The sequence below is a fragment of the Rhineura floridana genome, chromosome 5, assembly GCF_030035675.1.
Source record: "Rhineura floridana isolate rRhiFlo1 chromosome 5, rRhiFlo1.hap2, whole genome shotgun sequence".
Taxonomy (NCBI): Eukaryota; Metazoa; Chordata; class Lepidosauria; order Squamata; family Rhineuridae; genus Rhineura; species Rhineura floridana.
Window position 1 is genome coordinate 13666055 of NC_084484.1, and position 16004 is coordinate 13682058.

Here is a 16004-nt window from a genome sequence, read left to right on the forward strand (position 1 = left end):
AAACACTGGGGAAATCCTTAGGCAAATTACTCAAAGTGTGACGTCTCTGCAGCATTCAGACAAGAGAAGTTCTTTGATAGCAAATTCACTGACCATTCTTTCCAAAATCAATGTGTTGAAGAATACTGTTCCCTAACCAATATTTTAAAAAATGTCAAAAATTAATGTTTGGAAATTATTTTAATAAAGAAAAGTATTAGGAAAACGTTCAGCACTTCAATGTTTTAATTAAAGCAACTATCCACTTCTATGTTACTGCAAGTTCAGACACTTTAAAAAAAATACAAAACATTGGCAACTTTTTACACACATCTATAGCTTTCATAAACACAGTCTGATATCTTGCATAACACAACTTTCCAGATCTGCTTCCAATTTCATGTTATAACTACCAGTATCACAGATTCTATGTGAATGATGAAATTTCCCCATGAATTAAAAAAAAATCCTCAGCAGATACTTTACTTTCTCTTTACATTATTCCTCCCCACCCCCCTTTTTGTGCTTTTTGGCTGAATTTTTGAGTATCTTAAATGGACTATGCTAGTCAGCTAACAATGAAAAGGAAACATGAAAAGGTGCTGGTTCCTACTCAACCGATATTTCTAAATGTCTTGCCTCCTGTGTTTTTAGACTCTCAGTTCTTATTATTTTGCTAAATATAATGGGAAGTCATTATTCTGATGGCATTTTCACTGTATGACTATAGCAAGCTGGTCCCAGTGGCAATTTGATTTTACATCAATAGATCATCATACATTGCCAATACTATGTTACAGAGAACAATTTATACAAATCCCTTTAAGGGTAAGCACACTATTAAAACATATTACTATGATTAATCAAGCAAAGTGTAACTAGGTCTTGAAATGCTGTATTTCAAAAATTGTCAGTTTCTTAATAAACTGAGACATCATTTTTCCTGCTATTCTGAAAAGGTACTGAAGTACAGAATACAATTTAGTAGCTATTCATAAAATTATTTTTATAGATTTGTGGTCTCTTGCAATATATCTTTAAATGGCATTTCAAAGGAACAAAGTGCTAGAGGAAAATACTAATGAAGTATTTTATGCATTTGGTTATTGTAGATAAGAGCTCAAGTGCTTGTAGTGTATTTTGATAATGGTGTGCCTGTATTATACATCAAAGAGAAACTTGAGCTCTTCAAAACTGCTCAAGTACCCAATCTTCGTTTAACTTGTTGTTTGCACATCTATAATATCTCTGAAGTAATTTATCTTTCCTGTTTGCATAAATGAATTTAATGTTCTATGTCTGATTTCTCTAGAAGTCCTATCTACCACAAACAAAACCACTTAATAAAGAAATTTAACTGCACGTAAAGTAATGCATCCCTCGCCACATTAAGGTGTGCATCCTAGAGGGGGAGTTTGGATGCATCTTAGTCTGGTGTCTCAGCTTTGACTGACCATTCCACCTTGGGTGCCCCTGTTAGGAGTCTAGCCTCTTGGTCTAAACACCTGACAGCATTGCTCTCAGCTTCTTCCACACTCACAAACCTCAAACTCTCAAAGTGCTGAAAAAGCTGAGAGCAATGCCGTCAGGAGTCTAGACTCCTAGCAGGGGCACCCAAGGAGGAATGGTCAAAGCTGAGACACCAGACTAAGATGCATCCAAACTCAGAGGAAGGCAATGGTAAACCACCTCTGAATATCTCTTACCACAAAAACCCTATGAACACAATATCCAAAATGCAACATGAGATAGTGCTGGAAGATGACACCCCAAGGTCAGAAGGCACTCAACAAGCTACTGTGGAAGAACAAACGACAACTATGAGTAGCACTATGACTAAAGACGCAGCTGGGTCAAAGCCGACAGGAAACACAGAGACTGATGCGCACAGATGCGAAAGAAGAGTCTGGAGTTGTATGACGTACACAATAGGAACATGGAATGTGAGAAGCATGAACCAGAGAAAGTTAGAAAGTAGAGGAAGAAACTGATCACACACCAAAACAAGATGTGCTGATAACTATGGGGGATCGGAATGCAAAATTAGGGAACAGAGAACTATGAACTGTGGGAAAATGGGGCTTAGGAGATAGAAATGAAGCAGGAGAAAGACTTATTGAATTCTCTAAAGCCAATAATTTGTTTCTTGCAAACACATTTTTTGAGCAACCAAAAAGACTGTACACATGGACATCACCAAATAGTCAACATAGGAATCAAATTGATTATATAATTGGTAGCAGACAATGGAGAAGTTCCATACTTTCTGTGAAAACAAGACCAGGAACAGACTGTGGTACAGATCATGAACTGGTCATATAAAAAATCAGAATAAATATAAAGAAGAACAACAAAGCTATCATAATGTCAAAATACAATTTAAATAACATCCCAGAAGAACATAAATATCAAATAAGGAACAGATTTGAGGTTTTAAACTTAGCTGACAGAGAACCAGAAGAATTATGGAATGAAGTCAGAGATATTATCAGGGAAGAATGCAAAAAGACAATATCCCTAGTTAAAAAGAAAGACCTCAGTGGATGACTGATGAAACTCTTAAAATGGTTAAAGAGAGAAGGAAAGCAACAGCAAAAGGAGGCAGAAACATGGTCAGAACCCAAAATGCCATAATACAGCAACTAGTACATCGGGACAAAGAGAACTATTACAATAGTTATTGTATAGAAATAGAAGAGGACAACAAAAAGGGTAGAACAAGAGCCCTATTAAACGGAAATTTAAACCAAGGGTAGGGATGTTGAATAATCAGTAAAGGAACACACTGACTGACTAAGATGAAATAAAAGGAAGATGGAAGCAATACACTGAAGAACTCTATAAAAGAGATAAAAGGGTGACAGATTCATTCATGGAGGAACCGTATGATGAAGAACCAGAAATTTTAGAATGTGAGATGAAAGCTGCTCTTAAAATACTTGGAAGAATCAAATCACCAGCAATAGATGGCATACCAATACAGTTGCTACAAGTTACTGAGACAGAATCTGTCCAAATTTTGACAAAAAATTGTCAACATGGAAAACTAAACAATGGTCCACAGACTGGAAGCGTTCAATATACATCCCAATTCCAAAGAAAGGGGATCCCAGGGAATGCAGTAACTATTGCCTTAACATCCCATGCAAGTAAAGTAATGATCAAGATTTGTCTGTTTGTCAACAAAGGCTCTTACCATATATGGAGCAAGAAATGCCAGATGTCCAAGCTGGATTCAGAAAAGGAAGAGGCACCAGAGATTATATCACAAACATACGTTGGATAATGGAACGGACCAAGGAATTTCAGAAGAAAATCACAGTGTTTGATAGATTACAGCAAAGCCTTTGACTGTGTAGATCATGAAAAACTATGGAATGCTTAATTTAAAACTATGGGGGGTGCCACAGCATCTGATTGTCCAGATGTGCAACCTATACTGTGAACAAGAGGCTAGTGCAAGGACAGAATATGGAGAAACCGATTGGTCCCCATCAGAAAGGATGTGAGAAAGGGGTGTATTTTATCACCCTACTTGTTTAATCTATAAGCAGAACATATCATATGGAAAGCGGGATTGGACCAAGATGAAGGTGTGAAAATTGGAGGGAGAACTATCAATTTAAGATATGCAGATGATACCATACTACTAGCAGAAATCAGTAATGATTTGAAACGAATGCTGATGAAAGTTAAAGAGGAAAGCACAAAAGCAGGACCATAGCTGAATGTCAAGAAGACTAAAGTAATGACAACAGAAGATTTATGTATCTTTAAAGTTGAGAATGAGGACATTGAACTTGTCAAGGATCATCAATACCTTGACAGAGTCATTAACCAAACTGGAGACAATAGTCAAGAAATCAGAAGAAGGCTAGAACTGGGGAGGGCAGCTATGAGGGAACTAGAAAAGGTCCTCAAATGCAGATGTATCACTGAACACTAAAGTCAGGATCATTAAAACTGTGGTATTCCCGATCTCTATGTATGGATGTGAAAGTTGGACAGTGAAAAAAGCAGATAAGAGAAAAATCAACTCATTTAAAATGTGGTGTTGGAGGAGAGCTTTGCACATACCATGGACTGCGAAAAAGACAAATAATTGGGTAAGAACAAATTAAACCAGAACTACCATTAGAAGCTAAAATGATGAAACGAAGGTTATCATACTTTGGATACATAATGAGAAGACATGATTCACTAGAAAAGACAATAATGCTGGGAAAACAGAAGGGAGTAGAAAAAGAGGAAGGCCAAACAAGAGATGGATTGATTCCATAAAGGAAGCCACAGACCTGAACTTACGAGATCTGAACAGGGCGGTTCACGACAGATGCTATTGGAGGTTGCTGATCCATAGGGTCGCCATAAGTCGTGATCGACTTGAAGGCACATAACAATAACAAAGTAATGCACATAACTGCAGTGGACAGCCAACTAGAATAACCCAATAGTCATCTATCAATAAAAAACACACTGACTGTGCATATATCTGACTTCCAAAAGAAACATGAATGCTAATCCAATTAGCATGCTCCAGGTTGTGATATTTAGTGACAGGATGTAATAGCCAAGTTGCCTATGGAGCATAATTGTATGCAGAATGAAAAATTGGTTTTCACAAAGCCCCATCCTTTCTATCTCAACTTTCCCCTGACTGGGTTCTACGAGCTGCATGCCTTTCAAGATATCAGCATCATTCAACTTCCGCTGTCATAACAATAAGAGCTTGGACAGGCCCTAACTTCTTCATGCTGTGCAGGATTATCTAACCTTTACATCAAGTCTCCTTTGGTTTGTAATTTATCATAACTCCAGTTTTCCTGGAAGTGCGTTTCTTTAATTAGCAAGCTGATAGCCATTACCAGAAACCACATGTACGCCACTGTTCCTCAATTATTTCCTACCTACAGGGAGCGTTGACAGGAGGCAGCTAACTATTGCACGTTAAGTGTTTAAAGATCAAACCATCTGTTTAAGTGTCACATGTGAGTTTGGTTCAAGTAGTGAGGTATTCCTGTAAAGTTTCTGATAATACACCATCTTATAAAGAAGACAACGTAGCTGGCTTTATGCACACATCTTTATACTAAGTGCTGTCCTTCAGGCAAGCTATGCATATTCTAGGACATTTTCAAGATGACGATTAAGCAAGCTAAGACAAGACAAAATTTCCCACATGCATTAATTATGGTAGGTCAAATCCTTATAGTTCAGAAGACCAACTGCTAATTCACGATACAGTCATGGTTTCCGCTAGAAACACATGTAAGCTGGACGACAAAAATACATATAGAAGTGTAGTTGAATATGGGTGAATAGCCCAGGACAAATTGTACCACTCAGGATGCTATAAAGGACTTTCAGGAAGGACTGTTTTACATTTATGCCCATGCAATGTGCATGTACGTATGATACATACAAGGATGTATTATACAATAGCAGGAAATATGAAAATGTAGCTTCAATTGGCCAATGGCAATCACTCTCTCTTGGATGAAGCTGCACAACTCTGTATAGCGGTAGGAAGGACAATCTGAACTGAATGTGAAGCGTAATGCTTTATAGCTGAAGACAATTTGTTCTTTCATAATCTGTTTAAACCTTTCTATAGGCCAGTGAAAACAAAACACACACAATAACCGCTTTGTGTTGAAAAATCCTCTGTTCTCTCTTTTGTGCTCATGCTACTTGCTTCTTAGCAAATTACAAAGCAAGCACAGACAAAACTGGGATCAAAAAAGCATTTAAAGGGAAAAAACTGAACAGAAATTAGCAGATAAAATGCACAGGATTCATTATGAATGATGGTCATTCCTATAAATTCAAAGGAATAATTGAAGATAGTATTCAAAATGATGAGAGCAAAAAAAGAAGCTTAAAGAAATTGAAATTTGTTTTTTTAGCCCAAGCTACAAGCTATCAAAATAGTCAATCTGAATGAACACCTAGCTGGAAAGTATTAGTTGGCTGTTTTCTATTCAGTCAAAGTTGTCATACTTAAGTAGCCAACTTCAACTGTTTCTTGTAATAACTTTCACTCAATGAGTACATTCTGTATTATAGGTGAATCTTCATTAAAGCCGTTTTAGGTTCTTAGTCATTTAAGGTAGAAATGAGGTCAGAGTCGTCAGAAATGATGAGTGTAAGTTGAATAAAGATTATGCAAATAAATTTAAAAAGTGTGAAAGAACCTTAGACAAAGCAGATATGCTATTTAACAGCAAAAGGATATGGACATCTTTGTCACAAATTTGTCATGAATACCCCCAGAACGGGGAAAGGTCTCCAAATCCTTCTCAAGCTGCATAAGCTGTCTTTCCATCTGCTTTAGGTTCTTCTCCAAGCTTTCTGCTGAAACTAAGCATATATTTACAATTAAAACTTCATATATGTCAAAAGGCGAATACTGTTGCAAGAAAGCATCTATTAAATCCACACTATGAAATAGATTTTCGTTATTTGGAAAGTGTACAACTTACCCCACGTCTTCATGCATGATCACTTTAATAGTTTACCCAAACACATCACTAGAAGCAGAAAGTCTACACAGGCTGTGACTAGATAAGCACAAGTTGAGTGACTTGGGAAGAGTACTTTGCTACAGCTGAGACAGAATATGGGTGTACAGCTTGTACCAAACAAACCAGAGTACCCTTCAGTGCTGGGAGAAAGTGTGGAACATGTGCTTCTTTCAAGATCTCTCATCTTAAAGGGAGAACAATGTTCTAAAGAGTCCTGGTGTAGAAGCAAAACTGGTTTATCATATCCTGGCAAGAGTAGAACAATAACCATGAGGTCCACATGGCCAGAGGACCTGACTTTATGCGCCAGCCAATCTTAATTCTCCAGACAGAAACATGCTACAATGTTGAAAGTCTAGTTTCACTCTCCTATATTCCAAGATTTGCTCCAGAAAACTTTTTTCCCAGTTCACCATTGAACTGTGGTCTCTAGTACAGGTCAAGATGATTAGTACATCCTGAAGCATTTGATCCAGTGAGCAGGAGCAAATTAAAATGTTTGCTTGTTTCAGAATTTATAAAAGTCTATACATTCAGAGAATACCTGAGTTGTGTACAAAAATAAAACAAAATGTCAACTATATCAGAGTAGAGCAGGGGATGGTGGCTACAACTCCTATTATCTGTCCTTGCTCAACCGCTCAGAATCAGACTTGGGAACACTGATGTGCTTTTCTCCATTATTTTTATTGCAAAACTTAACTCTAGAGTAGTACATAGATCAGGTTACCGATTACAGGTCTCTTTGTATGGCAACTCAAGCTAAGATGTTGTCACAATAATTTGACATGCCCCAAGACCATTTAAGTAACTCGGGTTGGGCTCACTACTTGCACAGGAACTGTCAGCAAATGGGCATTCCTACCAACTGGCTGGTGAGAGGGCTTAGTCCGTTCACACCTGGACAGTGAGTGGTGTTTCCTTGGTGATGGGGAAGGAAATGCCTCAACCAGTTCTTCTCCAGTCACCACTCTTACTACGCCTCCACAGTGGGAGAGTGGGAGGTGGCTCTGGAGGCAAAGCAGAGTCTGAATGTGTGGAGACTGGAGACTCACTGTCAAGACACCAACTTATCTGTCACCTCCAAAGCACTACTGTCGCTGGCCAAACTACTTAAGTCTTCTCCAGTTTCAACACCCTCCCTTTGCAGACCACTGGGCCTCTCTCTCAGATCCCGATCTTCCTCCTCCTCCTGCCCACTCTGCCAGGAATTCTCCACTGGGCTAATAACATTATCCCTGGCCATTGGCCATGCTGGCTGTGGCTGATGGGAGCTGAAGTCCAAAAACATCTGTTGGGCCACAGATTAGCCATCCCAGGGACAGAGAAACTCCACCTGTATCCTGAGATGTGCTACCATCATAAGTCACTTGGTGAAACTGTGTTTGTGGCCCTAAACACAAATGGCAACCACCTGTACTGAAAGTGCCTGAGACAGTGGGCAAAGTGTTGGAACTTTCAATGAGATAGCCATATCAGAACGCACATGTCTGCTTCTGACACATCTATAGATGCCAGGGTATTCTGTTGTTCAAGCACTAACCTGATGGACATCAATCTTTCCATCTTGAATATTTTCTTCAGCATCTGTAGAGACACTACAGAGCAAAATTGTGCATATATCCCATTCTTCTTTGGCACCATAAAAAATAGACTCCAGGGAGCCTCTGGATCTATAAAACTAGTTCAATGTCCAGTACATGTTTGATGACTAAGCATGTGAGTCAGTAATTGCTCTTATTCCTGGACCTCAGGGAGACTTCAAACTTGTTCTTTAGACTCCTGGCAAATTCCAGTGAATATGTAAGCATGGCCATCTTCTCATCCCATGCATTCATGCTGGCCTGTTGCCACTGTGGTGCAAAGCAAAGGAGATAGGTACCAAAGATTTGAGCATGCAGGATGACCCCGCGTCAGGAGGGAGGAAGGACCCCAGTGGCTGACAGTGTGAAGAACTGTTGAGGGTTTGTTGCTTTCTATTTGGATATAATCTGTTTGAGCCTCTGGTGCTGTGGGATTACAGCAAGTTCTGAAACAGCTGAGGAGTCTTACATTTTTTGTTGCTTTTGTGATTGGAAAGGCCCTCTCATATGAACTCCACTAGAACTGCATCTAGTAGTTCCCTAAAGAATCTCAATGCTAACTAGTTATGACCAAGACCCTGTATCTACATCCCAATTTTGGAATCAAACATATGGATACCATATTGGAAGCCAACACCTTGAACTGAGTAGAAATGTGTCTAGCAATCTGTGAGAAGAATGGTCAAAAGCACAATGTTCTTACACTCATCTTTCAGCATCCCGGAGCCTTGAAGCTCTACAGATGCAAGTTCCTTCACCCACAACTACATTGTCCAAGGGAAAATAAAAGTTGATAGCTGAAATTCAGCGAAGCAGCCAAGACCACCCCCACATGCGTGTCACAAGGATCATGGGCCAGCCTTCACTTTTGGTTGGGAGAACAGCTGCAGAAGAAAGGGCTGCTATCATCCATAGGCAAAGTCTTAACACATTCCATTATCCAGTCAGATAACATCTTATTGACCACCCAATGAATTTCCTTGAGTCTGGCTGGATTAGTTGATACTGCTGACAATAATATCTCAAACCTTTCCAAAAAAGGTACTGTCCAAAGCTTAGGTGGTGTCTGGGGAAATACCATCCTGCCAACCACAGGCAACAAAGACAGTATATCCCAGTGTTCGGAGCCCTGGCATCAGGTAGCTGCAGGATTTGTAGTGCTTGAGCCAAGCACTTTGGAAAGATTTTAAACTGGAAAAAGATATCTCAGTTAAAAATCATACTGAACTATATCATTGCCTGACAATTCACTTTCTTATTATTGGGAGAAGAGATGCCACAGACCTATTTGTGGAGAGAGAGCCTAGATTTGTCTTCATCAATACCAAGATGCTACAGCTTTTTAAACTTGTTGGAATAAGTGAGTTAAGAGGTTTAGAATCCCATAGGTTACCAACAATTCCAAAATCTGACAAGAAATGAACTGTTGTGCATAGGCCCCTGCCTATTCATGCAAGTGTTCTGTTGCAGTTCTCAGTTCAAATTATAGTCTCTCTTGCTCCAAGATCGTAGACATCATGGTATCAGCACATTTCTATGCTGCATTGCAAAAACAATTTGTAGTATGAAACATATTCATACAGAGATTTGGAAAACATGGAAGCTGTTAGTGAAATTAGGTGCCTGCTCACGTTTTTCAGATTTACAATCTTGAAATTTCTAGTGCCAGTCTTGTAGCTTCTTACCATTCCAGGACACATGTCAAGCTCATGGACAATATTTCCAAGTCTATGCTGCTGCTTTCTTATTGCATAATGCTACTGTGCTCTGAACATTTTCTCTGTGCAATATGAACTGTCAGGAAATGCATTAACCTTCCCCACCCCCAAACCGTACCCTCCCTTTCTCTGACAATTTACGCTGAGTGACACCTAAATTGAAAAGTAGTAAATTTTGGAATGCACATTCTTAATTGTAGGTAGAAGTTAATGCATGCTACAGATTTCAAAATCTATCATAAAATTATTCATTCTGGAACAGTTGAATAAAATAAAATATAAAGCTGTTTTTTAATACAAACCTCTACTTGCTTTGTCTAAGTTCTGTAAATCTTCAGCAAAACTCAGGATATCGGGATACTTCTCTTCACATATTTCAACCAGAAAATGAAGCAATGTTATCTTCTGATCAACTGATTTGGTGTCCTTTAACTAAATATTAGAAAGCGATTACATTTATATCACATCTTGTGTGATTTACACACTATAGAAATTGAAGTGACTTCTTGCATATTATCTAAAAGTTGAGTTATGTGATAGACAAAGTTTGAACCATTTTAAACTTGCCAATTTAAAATTGTAATTTGGATTTTCTAATACTGAGTTACAATTAACATGGGCTAAAGCAGTCTAAAACTCTAAAGCAGTCTTCGTCAATCTGGCACTGTCCAGATGCTTTGGACTACAACTCCCATCAGTCCCAGCCAGCACAGAGCCAATGGTTGTTGCAGTCCAAAACATCTGGAGGGCACCAGGTTGGTGAAGGCTGGTCTAAAGGAACATGATGAAGCAACCTTATTGAAGTTCAGCAGGACTGGGTTTAATCAGTGAATGGATGGGTGACAGTCTGGGAACCCACAAATGCTATTTTGAGTTTCATGAGGGAAGAAAGTTGGGATATAAATGTGAAAAATAAAAATACAACATAAGGCTTTTTTTCAGATTTTGATAGCAGAATTTGAAATTCAACTGTGTTTGGGGGGTTTGGCTATTCAGTGAATGTTTCCCAACATGCTGAAAGTATGAACTTAGCAAACAAATTGCATACCAGAAGTCACATACTGATAAATACTGCAAAATCTGATTCAAATAGGCTATGGTCTGAAGGCACATGAGGCCACCACCTTGCTGAAGCTAAGCAGGTCTGGGTCTGGTCAATGCCTGGATGGGAGACCGCCTGGGAACACATGTATGCCGCCTTGGGTTCCATGGTGAAAGAAAGGCGGGGTATAAATGTAACAACTGATGATGATGATGGACTGCCTTCAAGTCAGTTCTAACTTATGGAGACCCTATGAATAGGGTTTTCATGGTAAGCAGTATTCAGAGGGGGTTTACCATTGCCTTCCTCTGAGGCTGAGAGGCAGTGACTGGCCCAAGGTCACCCAGTGAGCTTCAGGGCTGTGTGGGGATTTGAACCCTAGTCTCCCAGGTCATAGCCCAGCATCTTAACCACTACACCACACTGGCTCTCAAATATAACAAATAAATAATAATAAATAAATAAATATTGATGTTTTAATACCAAATAGAGGCCAAATATGTTTGCAGTGAGTATTTGGAGAACATCAACCTTCAAAATCTAAACAGAAAGCTGAAATAAGTATTTTAGCTTTGACCGATTGTACTCTGTGCTGTACAAACCTGGAATACTTGCAGAATTGGGACAAATTATTTGCTTCATTGAACCCTTAAAAGTATTCACTTAGCAGACTATTTTTGATATACTGCTAAAAATATTTGTAGTTGAGACAATGAACAGCAACAATAGCTCACTGCATCACACTCCTTTCTGTCTGCTTCACTTAATATTAAACACCCAAGCTTTTAAAACAGTGTACAATGATCTCAAAACTGAGGATACACATTTACCTGATATAAAATATCTACTTTTGTCTAGATCAAAGCAAATTAACTGCTTCTGTAAGTGGGTGGGGAGAAATGAATAGATATTTAAGCTGAAATTATTGAAGATGTTAGGTGTCAAAAAACAGAATAAGCAATTTAAACAGCATTGTAAATATGAAAAGGAAGTGATTGCAGCACTGAACTCAGCATTCACAGCTCTTTAAAAACACTTACTTTGCATAAGGAGCAGAGGTTAAATCCAAACGTCTGTGCATTTCGAGAGCCTGCATTCATGTAGTTTCCCATTAGCAACACTAGTTCCAGAAGCTTACTGAAGCTCCTGCTCTCCTTTATCTCTTCACAGGCAGCACTGACAGCCATGATGTCAGGTTTGATGTTGTTCACCTGCTCCTCAAACTGAAGCTTAAAAAGAATAGCACTCAACCGTGGCTTCAGCCTCTTCACGTTGCTCATCTGATTGAAAAGGGGGGGAAACTTTCTTTTAAAACCGATGTTCTGCTTTAGCGTGGAGCAAGTTGGTTTAATCTTGGATGATTTCTAGAAATGACAGATTGAAGCTGAACCTCATGCCTTATACTATCACAAAACAGACAAATGAATAAGGAACACTTGTGCAAGAAATATTTCACATGTGAATAAATATCCTTCTCAGCTAATAACTTGTGATCAACTAAACCAAAATGCCCACTTCTTCCAGTCTGCCAGGTGCTTCTTTATCAAGCCCTTGGTAGTGCACCACATGTTACTATTGGGCTGCATTAGTGCATCAGATGTTGTACGCACCTGAATGACGTTTCAGTGACACGCAATGTAACACTAAACGTAATTACTAGGAAACGGTGTTATAAAAGAATTATTTTTGTGTATGTGTTCTTAGACAAGCTTCTTCATTCCTTTTCTTGTTCACAATTGTAAACTCAGAGGGCAAGCTAGAAAGTATGTAGAAGCAAAATCACTGAGATACATCAGCATTATCTTGGGGGGGGGGTTGCCTCCAACAAGAACATTTTGTTAAAACATTCACAGCAGTTTTATCACAAGAACTAATTCTAAAAGCCCATAAGTAATGGTATCACAAACTTAACATGACACATGTCAGAAACTTAATATGGTCCTTACTCCCATGGATCAGTAGAAACCAGGAGATAACTGTCCAGTTCTCCATATTCGCTATGCAGAAGAACCCAAAATACAACTTGGAAAAATTCTTCTCATGAGTTTTAAAAAAATAGTGAAATCATGAAGATCATGCATGAAGCAGAAAGAGCAGTATTACTCACCACAATGGCAAACTGCTCTGGTTCAGACAAGTTTTTATATTCACTCTTCAACTTGGACAATTCATTCAGTTGTTTTTGTTCAGGAAGGTGCTTTATTAAATTCTACATAAAATGTAAAGACATTAAATATATTATATCTTTTATAGCCTCTTCTCAATAAGTGTTTCCATGAGGTTTTACTATACAGCCATAGTATACTATAGCCAGCATGGATTTTTTTGTATTATGCCATGTTAAATTGAAAATACCCCCATACCATATTGACACTGCCCATAAACTCATTTCCAAACAAAATCTTACAAAATTTATAGTCCTGAACTCAGAAATGTTTGCTTAACAACCCTCTAAGTTCTCATGGCGGTACACAAAACACTGAGAGAGAATAGTTAGTTTCAAGTCCAAAACAAAAGTAAAAAATCCAGACCCCGTTGGACTTTTTTCTGTCATGGTCCATAATTCGTTGAAATTGATTAAAAATCAGCTATGTTCATAGCATACCTGTAATTCTATTACTGACCTTGTCCCATACTCTGATCTTCATCTTCCACAGTTTAAAATGTTAAAAAATGCATGGCTGATTTTTAATTAATTTAAGAAAATTAACATTGGAGTCAATGATAAGTGCGGTCATGCTCGTAAGAACCAACTGTCAGTCTTCTTTCCTCCCCTTCTCCCCCTTCCTCTATCTCCTCCCTCCCCCTCCCCTCCTTTCCTACTCCCCTCCTCCCCCCTCTCTCCATTCCAGCACTCTCTCCCCCTTATCGGCTGTCCCTGTTGTCAGTTTCACCTTTCCTAAGCATGATTGCATGGGAGTAAATCCCACTGAACTCAATAAGCCTGCAAATGATCAAATCTGCCCTCCCCCTGCTCCTCTTCCCCATCACCTCCCTCCTGCCTCTCCCTCCCATCCCCTTCCCACTTCAGCACTCACTCACTCCCTTCCTCTTATCCCCCCCCCTTTGGTCAGTTTCACCTTTCCTAAGCATGACTGCAGGGGAGTAAATCCCACTGAACTCAATAAGCATACAAATGATTGATACATTCTCAGCAAACTTGCACAGGATCCCATTTCTTACCTCCCAAATTAAAAAGCAGGGAAATTCACTAATAGGCAAAAAAACCCCTTGCGGTTTAAGAATGTACCTATAGCCAACAGATATTTTTATCGAAGCAGCGAAATTGGGCAGCTATAGTGAATGCACCAAGGGAGCGGGAGACCTGACCTCCTCTCTGAGATATTGTACTGCCCTACAAATTTGTCAAAATGCAAACACAATTTGGGTTGGTCTTTCACAGTCCAATCCACTTGCTGTGTAGCTTAGAAGAATTTGGTAACATGTTCCTCTGAGCTTTGAATATAGCCCGGAAACAAATAGGAAGCCAGTGCAGACAAGCCAGAACAGGTGTTATATGAGCGGACCTACTGGTCCGCGTCAACAGTCTGGCCGCTGCATTCTGGACTAGCTGTGGTTTCCGAATTATCTTCAAGGGCAGCCCAACGTAGAGCGCATTGCAGTAGTCCAATCTAGAAGTTACCAAAGCATGAACAACAGAGGTGAGGTCATCACCGTTCAGATAGGGACGTAGCTGGGCTACAAAGTGAAGATGGTAGAAGGCATTCCGTGCCACCGAAGCCACCTGGGCCTCCAGTGACAAGGAAGGATCGAAAAGAACTCCCAAGCTACGAACCTGTTCCTTCAAGGTGTAACCCCATCAAGAACATCCACCATCTGGGCAGAGAAGGCACTCACCAACAGCGTCTCAGTCTTGTCTGGATTGAGCTTCAGTCTGTTAGCTCCCATCCAATCCATTATTGCGGCTAGGCAACGGTTTCAAACTATAGCACACATTACTTAGTGCATACCAGGGGGGTACATTATAAGGCTACTAGGCCATGTGAACTCGACTGACCTGACCAGTATAGTACTACAATTCTCCTTCAAAACAACACAATCCTGGAAGAACCCATCCTCAAGTAACAACAGAAATGTATTTTTTTCTCATCTCCCCAATTCTTGCTTTGTCTAGCATCTACACTGATGAACTGGTCTGGAGAAACCAAAAGTTCACAGACTGTTCTGCAGCATATTAGTTGATACTAACAAAAGTATTGCTCAGCTGTTGATCTTGGAGCTTTTTCATATGATCCAAGTTGGCTGCCTTTTGTTTTTTAATACGTTTTGGAGAATACCGTATCTAGCTGTTAAGGGCAAATTATACTAAAGAACTATTATTTTCTACCATCTGAAAAGGGGCTTTCCATTTTTACTGTTGCATGCCCCCCAGCCACTAAGAAAGAATACACAATTTGGCTTAATTGACTTTTATTTAGTCCAACACTCAAAATTAATCTCTGGCTTTGCCAATATAAAGGCATCCATGCTTTTCTTTATATCTGTTTTTCTGTCTGACCAGGGAATCTGTGTGTTTTGCATGAGGCCTGGTACAAATATGGGTACAGCCTGTACTTTGTTTTCAAAAATGGGGATCACCCATTGCTTCTTCATCCCAGAATCCTAGGCATAACTTGCAAGCACCTAACAGAGGCTAATTCAGACTGCTGTCTCCATCTTCAGACTGAATCTAAATGCAAACCCCAAGGCTTCAGCACCTAGCCCCACACTGTGTAATATCTAGCCTGGGGTGAGGAGAGAGACTTTTTGGCCTGGTGAGCAAGATCACTATCTGTCAATACTGCAGGCCAACTTTGAGAGGAAGGCAGGACAATCTACCTGTCAATCACCTGACATCATGAAATCAGATGACTGGCAGGTTGGTTGTCCCACCCATCTTTCAAAGTTCTTTCTGCAGTACTTTCCAAGTGCTCAACAGCCAACTGGTTGGGTACTTAGGAACAGCAGTGCAAGGGGCTTTGCTAGCCCTATGCTCAACAAAGTGCCAAGCATAGGATTGGCAAAGCTGCTTTCTGCAGGACTCAGGTGCATGATCGAGTTTCCCATGGGGAACTAGGTTGCACAGCCAATCCAACCACACACCTGATGTCACATATGGCAAGAGATGTGGGACAGGAGGATGTGGGTTAAGGAGAAA

The 16004-nt window shown here is 39.6% G+C and overlaps 1 protein-coding gene across 2 annotated transcripts in view; it reads right to left on the minus strand.

Moving 5' to 3' along the window:
- DIAPH3 (diaphanous related formin 3) overlaps positions 1-16004 on the minus strand; it is a 208530-nt gene that overhangs the window by 123152 nt on the left and 69374 nt on the right. For both annotated transcript variants that reach the window (XM_061629956.1, XM_061629957.1), the window contains exons 20-23: positions 12954-13055; positions 11887-12126; positions 10107-10236; positions 6214-6339 (exon numbers count right to left, since the gene is read on the minus strand). In XM_061629956.1, the coding sequence (XP_061485940.1) occupies positions 6214-6339; positions 10107-10236; positions 11887-12126; positions 12954-13055 (598 nt within the window). The remainder of the gene's footprint in view (positions 1-6213; positions 6340-10106; positions 10237-11886; positions 12127-12953; positions 13056-16004) is intronic.